Source organism: Peromyscus californicus, unplaced genomic scaffold, assembly GCF_007827085.1.
Source record: "Peromyscus californicus insignis strain IS unplaced genomic scaffold, ASM782708v3 Scaffold_4__1_contigs__length_199733344, whole genome shotgun sequence".
NCBI classification, from domain to species: domain Eukaryota; kingdom Metazoa; phylum Chordata; class Mammalia; order Rodentia; family Cricetidae; genus Peromyscus; species Peromyscus californicus.
Window position 1 is genome coordinate 184,510,030 of NW_026294562.1, and position 8,290 is coordinate 184,518,319.

The window sequence follows — 8,290 nt, forward strand, 5'->3', positions numbered from 1 at the left end:
TACACAGTATTAAACTGGCTCCTATGACTTTTCGTTGGATCTCTATTTTAATGCATCTCTCAAAGCTCAGCAGGGAAGTTTATATTTGCAATATATGGTGATCAATACAGATATCCACAACTAGCCAAAGTGCAGAGAATAAAAGACCGTGGAATGCTTGACTCTATATGGGCCATTTACATGACATCTAATTCTACAAAGGCTCAGTGTTAATTGTGAAAGTGATGGACCAAAAATTATTGAATGAGGTTTATGGTAACAAAAAAGACATAATATCTTCTGGACACAAGAGGGCAGTTGCATATATGAACTCAAAAGCAGATGTGACAGCATTCACAAGATCAGTACATGTGCAAGCTAGACCAAATCCTAGCATGCATTGAGGCTGTGGACACGAAGTCCCACCCTTTGTCAAGGGGCTATAAGCAAATGACAGCTGTTGGGAGAGTCAGTTTCAAGAGAGTTGTGACAAGTAAGTGACTATGCTCCAGTGAGAGGCCACACATTCTCAAATATATGGGCATCATAAATTGAACTTCATGGATAAAAAAGATAACAGCTGGGTTGGTTAGGTCCAGGAGGATTTGAGTAAGAGGTTGTATATAATTAAAGCCCATTGGTTGAAATCTCAAAAAAACTAAGCAAATCAAATAATAAGAAATATGGATCTAGATGGCATATGTCAAATAACTATATGTTCTGCATTTTCTCAAATGAAATTCTAAGAATAAATATAACAAGTGCTCTATATAGTATGAATGGAGGTAAGGACGAACATTCCAGAATAACCTGTGCTCTGTTTCTGTCTGAACTACAAATGCCATATAGTTTAGCTGTATGTTCCTATGGCTTCAGTGTATAAAATTCAGGATGGGCAGTCTTTCATCTTCCATGAAGAACTGTGCAGAGGCAAGGTATTCATACAATGCCATTGGCATTCTGCAAAATTTCTTAACCGTTGGAAACTCCATTTCCTTGAAACCTCAATTTTTATCTCTTACAGCTTACTTGCAAGTAATTCTGTTTCATGGACTTTTGCATAAGTTTTCCATATCTACAGCCTTATGCCATTGACAGAAAAATGGCAGGACACAATGTAAAGGTCATGTGTTCAGTGTCTTAACCTGAGATTCATACCAGTGTTCATTGAATCTCCCATGGAATTAATATATCTACAACACCACTGAACCAAACATTAACTTCTCCCAAAGGGAGAAAGTGAAGTCAAGGTCATTCCATCACAGATGGTATTTCTATAATTTGTAATGTTCAGCTTGCTTCCTACCTTTTTCAGATCTAATCATCCCTCTCCTGAACTAATAGAGAAGAATTATCACTTCACTGTTATTTCCCCTTCTGTTCACTTACAGGGGACTCAGGTGAAGACATTAGGGATTGAGAGTCCCCATGAATCCCTTGGTGCCAGTGAATAATTTCTGATTTTGCTGAGTTTGAGAGGCAGAGAAGAGAAGTGACTAGGTAAACTTTACAGAGCCGTGAGGCAGCTGACACAGCATATGACCCAAGGTACTTGTTTACCCACAGTTTTACATAAAGAAGAGGAATAATTTACTCACTAGTTTTGGAGTCTGGTTCTGTGCAGGAAGAACAATTTCTGGATGAGTTTACTATGTAATGAGAACAGAGAGAGAGAGAGAGAGAGAGAGAGAGAGAGAGAGAGAGAGAGACAGAGAGAGGTGGTCAATGATGCTGTCTGTCTTCCTCTTATTTAAAGTCCTTTCAGGTTGGTCAGTGACCAGCACCCACTTCACCCTTAGTTCTGAGTGTCAGTGTTATAGGATGCCTTCAAATGGTGTGCTTAGAGGCTGACACTCTGTTATTGGATTTCAAGTTGTGATGAGACAATAGGAAATAGGAATACTGTGGAGAGATCTATGTGATAGAGATATCAGGAGGGATGCTCCATCTCTGCTCTGCCCAACTTATCTCAACCTCATCCATTATGCGTCTTTCCTGACCACTTTCTATATCTGTATGTACATTAGATGTCCTGGTGTGTCTGGCCAAGCAAGGTCAGGACTGTTTGGGATGCCCCTGGTCTATTATTTTGTAATCTGATATCCTTACTCAAACTTCATCTGTTTTTACTAAAAAAGTTTTTAATTGATATAAAATTATATCCCTTCACTCTCCCTTGCATCTTTCCAGCACTTCCCAGGTATCCTTACTCCAAGATTCCCATATCACCCACCACTCTTAAGTTGATATTCTCTTTTTCTTTGATTAATATTTTTGTTAGTGTTGTATGTGTCTATATATTGATATATATTGTAGTGATATATATCACTATATATACATATATACATACATACATTCATATATATATATCTTGCTCAGTATAGTGTTTTAATACACACTACATATGTGTATCTATAAATCTGGAATAAACACACATATGTACAGATATACATATAAATGAATAACTACAGGAAAGTGTCTCTGGACACAGTAGGGCAGACGCATATATGAACTCTACAAGAAGTTGTGACTGCATTCCCAAGACCTGTGCATGCTCAAGCTAGAGAAAATCCTAGCATGGGGACTGGAGGTGGACATGAACTCCTACCCCTAGCCAAAGTACTATAGACAATTGATAACTATTCAGAGGAGAGTCAGTTTTAGGAGTTTTGTTACTAGTAAATTGACTATGGCCCAGCAGAAAGTGACACATCCAAAGATATATTTGCATTATGCCATTGGCAGAAAACTGTAGGACCCTATGTGTAAATCATGTGTTCAGTTTCTCCATCTGAGATTGACACCAGTGCTCAGTTAAGCTGCTTTGCAACTTCTGCTTCTACAACACCTTGAACTAGACATTTAATTCTTTTGTTGGGAAAAAGTGAAGTCAAGTCTAATTTGTCAGAAGTAGTATTTTTATATAAAATCCTCCCTTCTGCTCACTTGTTTCCTTCTTCAGGCCCCATCACCTCCTCTCCAGGAGGAACAGAGCTAGAATGAGCACTTCATTGATCCTGGGAAGGGAGTAAAATTTACTCTCCTTTTCACTCACCAAGGTCTCAGGCACAGAAATTAGAGATGAATAGTCCTTAAATTTGCCATACTGCTCCTAAACAACTTCTAATGTTGAAGAGTTCAAGAATCAGAGAGGGGAGATGATGATGATAAGAATACAGAGTCAGGAAGGAGCTGAGACAAAAAAAACCAAAGAGCTTTTGGTCCCTAAGTTTCCACAATAGAAGAGCAATCAATTACTCACTGGTTGTTGAGTCTGCTTCTGTGCATGAAGTACAGTTTTTTGTTGAGTTAACTAGAGAAGGGGACAGGAGAGGGAGAAAGTTCATCAGAGGCTGTCTGCCTTCCCATTAAGGAAAGTATTTTAAACTTGGACAGTGACCACCACCCACTCCACCTCTTAGTGCTGAGCCTGTAGAGTTATAGGATGACATTTAGTGGATTGCTTCTAGGTGTTGGCTCGCTCCTTGTATTTCAAGTTTTGCTGATTCATAGGAATGCTGTGGGAAGATCTATATGAGCAAGAGTTCAGGAGGGCTGCTCCATCTCTGCTCTGCCCAAACTGATAGGAACCTCATCCCTAATGAGTCTGCCCTGACCCATTTATATATCTGCCTCTACACATTGCTCTCCCAGTGTGGATGCAAAGTCATATAAGGAGTGTTTGGGAGACTCCCTGTCTGTTATTTTGTATTCTGCTACCAAGTCCCAAATTCCAAGTTTTTTTTTACGAGAGGTTTTCAGTTGAAATATAATTATTTCCCTTCCCCCTCCCTTTCCTCTCTCCAGTTCCTCCAAGCAACCCCTCCTCCAAGCTTTCTCATATCCCCACACCACTCTTAAGTTGATAGCCTATTTTTGCTGAAAATTATTGTTACATATATGTCTAAAGCTATGCATATTCACATATATATGTACCCATGTCATATATACACATACATGTATACATACATGTACATATATACACATCACATATGCATACACACATATATAAATGTAACACACACACACACACACAAGTGATATTAGGACTCACAGAAGTCCTTCTCTGTAGCTCCCAATGCTACTTTCTCTCTATCATCAATTGGAGGATCCTGAGACATGACCTCAGTATTTCATTAATCACAAGATATGAGATATATATGAAGTTCTCTTACCTGTGACAAGAATGTACAAGGTGTCACTTGGGGTTGACCACACATGGGAAGAGTTCCTGTAAGAGCCATAGCATCTATAGTTCCCTGCCTGGACCACAGGACCAAGATGGAAGTTGGCCTGGAATGTTCCATTGTGGCTCTTCACTGAAGGCAGACCATGTCCCTTGGGTACCCCTTCCCTGGACAGATGGAACATGTCAAACTGAAGGTCAGAGACACAGGACAAGGTCACGTTCTCTCCTGACATCACCACAGGGCCCATCAGGGCTGACAGAGAAGGTTTCTTGTATAAACCTGGAAGAACAGAGGCAGAGAGAGTTAGTTTGTTACCAGTGTTCATTCACTCCTCAGTGTTCCCTCTACCTGCTTCTATTTCTTTGATTTCTCTGCCTCTTACCATCTCCCTCTCTCTATTTCTCCCTTTCTCCTCTCCTCTCTTTCTCTCCTTCTCTCCCTTTATTTCTCTGTTACCATCTTTAGTCTATGACCTCACTCTGTACTCAAAAATTTTTGCTTACTGACATTTTCTGCCTCTATTTGCACAGGTTCATCCATCTGTCTTTTAAAGTTTGTTTGTATGAGCATAATTAATTTTATCTAGCACTCAACTTCATTATGAAATATTCCTATGCAAACATAGGAAAAAAAATATATTTTTATGCTTGTTTTAAGTTTTGAAATTGAACTATATATCATTTAGTGTTTTAAAAATTATTGTTATATATATAATTATAGATATATTATATTAACCATATTAGGGCTAGTATTCTTTATTGCCCTTCTACTTCCTATAATCACATTCATTTTACTAATTGGTCTTCTCTATATTTCAATTTTTCCAGTTGTTTTGCACGTCAATGGTTTCAATTAGAGTTACTCATGATCTTTTTTAATTAGCATACCAAGCAAGAGTCTTCATTATGACATCCTCATACAGCTCCTTTTGTTCATTTTCCTCCCTCTTCCATCCCTTGTACCAGATTTGCTGATCTCTTTACTTCCCTCATTTCCTCCTCCATGTCATATGTGTATCATTTATTTCCCATCCCTCTCTATTAAACTTTTCTTCCCATGGTCACTTGCTAATTTCATGACCTATAACTTTGCCATCCTATATATAATAAAAATCTAGAATCTAATATCATTCTATTTTTCTTTGTAGGTCTTGTATCTGTTTACATATCTGTGTTAATTAATCTCTCTTTTCAAGTACAGAATATTCAATATATATATATATATTGAATATATATATATATATATATATATATATATATATATATATATTTCTCTTGAACAATGGCCATGGTGATCTTCCCTCTCTTTTTCCTCTTAGTGTGTGTACTGATCAAGTGTGATCTGTCATCTACTTCCCAAGCACTTAGTCCAGAATTTGGTTTTTGCTTCTACCTTTATAAAACTTCTACCAAGAGAACCAGACATATCCTATATCTGACAAGATCTGTCTTAACATATTTAACATCTGCTATAATTTTTCCATCTCTACTTTCAAAGTTTCCATTCAGGCTTCTGTCTTTTTGTAGTTTTTCTCTTAGCACACATTCCATCTTTACTAATTCATAGTCCTTTCTGGATTTCATCTGTGTGAAGGCATAAGGATTCATATTAACAAGCCCAATTATGTCTCAGGTCAGACACATGATCTTCACAGACTTCTTATTGAAGTAGAAGTAAAAAAATTTCTGAATGTTAGTAGAAAGACTTCATTCTCTCTGGTTCATATTATGCTCATCTAATTGCCATTTTCTGTGTATCTCTACTTATGGATCCTTTGCACCTTCCTGTATCTATGCTTTACGTTATAAGCAATGGTCTGTTCTTGTGTGTTTCTTTTCATTGTCTATGTCAGTAAAATGCTCAACAAGGTTGCCTTCATGTAAATTTCCCACACTCATTTTCTTGAGGCCTCCCACAGCTTTTAGTGTATAGAATATTTCTCTGTGTCACAAAGAGAATGAAAAGCGTGTCTGCACCTTCTTACCTGTGATCTTTATATCAATGGGGTCACTAGAGTCTGACCACTCATATGGTGAGCGATTGTAAGAACCATAGCATTTGTAAGTTCCAGCATGGTCAGGTGTCACAGGACCTATTGAGAAGTTGGCCTGAGAACCCCCAAGATGATGTTCTACAGAAAGTTCGAAAGAGTCCTTGATTGTTCCATTTTTATGTGATGTCAAAATGAAGGTTTCAAACCTAATCTCTGATCGACACTCCAGTGTCACCTTCTCTCCTAAATCCACCAGGGGAGTTTGTAAGGCCAAAAGGAAAGGCTTCTTGTAGATTCCTAAGAATAAAGAAATTGAATGAACCTGATCAAAATCTCTGTGTCCTTGAAGACCTATGGTTCTCCCTCAATTGGTCTGTGCTCCCTGTTAGTGCTCCAGTGCACTTGTTCTTGTCTATTTCAACTCTGGACACAGACTCCTCCATCCTTCTGTGTCCATTTCCTACTTATCTGACTCTAGGATTAGCACAATATTTTCCCACTGGCTTGTTACAAGAATGTGTGTTTTAAACCCCTTTTTTCATAGGCCCTATTGTCTTTTTCTAAGATTTGAAAGTGCAGGAAAAATGGCCATTTTCACACCAGGCTGCTCTATGTGTCCTTTTTATGCAGCTTTGGATAAAGTATAATCCTTGGCAGAATGAAGGAATTATTATTGAACACGGTTATCAGGGAAACACTTCTAGCCCTATGCATGGTTCAAAGCACTATAAGACATTCCTGATCCAGAATCCAAAGCATTGTTTCCTCCTAACATGTTGATGAATTAACATCCTGACTTTACTGCTCTCAGATCATCCCTTCCATGCTTCTAAATTTGCCATTGACATGAGTTCCTATATTAATTTCCAATTGCTAACATAACAAATTACCACAAATTTGATTCTTAAAATGAATACAAGTATTGTGGAGATCAGAATTCTGAAAAGCTCAAATGGCATAAATCAGGTTTCTTCAGGGATAGTAACTGCTGAAATCCCTAGGAAAATATCCATTTTTTTTTGCCTTCCAGCTTCTAGAGCCTCATGCATTCCTTGGCACTTGGACCCTTCCTCATGTTTAGAGTTTGTGACACGGTGTCTCCTCATGATGATTTGTTTTGCCCACAACTGAATTTTTCCCTATTTTGTTATATCAACCCTTGTAGTTCTCCAGACCGGGAACAATTCAGGATAGTCTTGCATCCTGATGTCAACTGGTTAAGATCTGAGTTCCATCTTCCAGCCCAACTTTTCCTTGACTTATTGAACACACAGGAAGCCTTAGGGACTAGAAAAGTTCATGACATTGTATATCTTATTATGCCCAGAACTTTATATATTTCTCTGTGTTAAATATTCCTTTATAAGTCCAAACCTCTTACTAACACTGAAAATTCCAGGGTTGGGAGATTTGGGGAAATGAAAGGCACTCAAAACATCATCTCTAACCTGAAATTATGATCTTCACAGGGTCACTGTTGGCTGAATTTTTAAAAAGGTAATGATAATTAAAACCTTGGCATCTGTATGTCCCTGCATGTGCTGATGTCACAGGATCCAAGACAAATTTCTTCTTGAATGGTCTTCCCTGGATCTGAGGGATAGGATTACCATGTTCTTTGTACAACATGAATGCATAATAGCTTCTATTAGAGTCACATTGAAGTTCCACACGCTGTCCCAAAGGAACAATATGGCTTGGCCGGGCAGAGAGTGAAGGCTTGTCATGATATCCTGCAGAGGGATGCACAGAGAAAATATTTAATGATGCTCCTTCATCCCTGAGAGCTGAGTCTCCAATTTTCTCTTCTTTGGGGTCCTTCGTATAACACTTTTCTCTGAATTGATACATCCCTTCTTCAATGTAAGAGTCTGAGATGTTCAGGATATTCAGAAAGTAAACAAACTTTCTATGTCATGCAAAGGTGAAACATTCAAGAGTCATCAGTGGCCCTTCCCAGCTCTATAGAAAGAGTAAGATACTGGACCAGCTGAGCTCTGAGTGCTAATGTCTAAGACCTGTTGGGCTGCTTGCAAGTTGTGCACTGAGCTCCAGGGTTTTGGCTTCATGATATTCACTCATATTGGGGTGTGCTTTGAGTAAGGTTTGAGTCACCCTTGCTTCTGTG

At 38.4% G+C, this 8,290-nt stretch overlaps 1 protein-coding gene across 1 annotated transcript; it reads right to left on the reverse strand.

The window, feature by feature from the left end:
* Positions 1–3,233: 3,233 nt before the first annotated feature.
* Positions 3,234–8,013, reverse strand: LOC128124176 (killer cell immunoglobulin-like receptor 3DL1). The gene is made up of 4 exons (XM_052760369.1): positions 7,611–8,013; positions 6,154–6,459; positions 4,155–4,448; positions 3,234–3,292 (listed from the first exon to the last, which is right to left on the reverse strand). The coding sequence occupies exons 1-4, from the start codon at positions 8,011–8,013 to the stop codon at positions 3,234–3,236; spliced, it is 1,062 nt and encodes a 353-aa protein (XP_052616329.1).
* Positions 8,014–8,290: the final 277 nt, after the last annotated feature.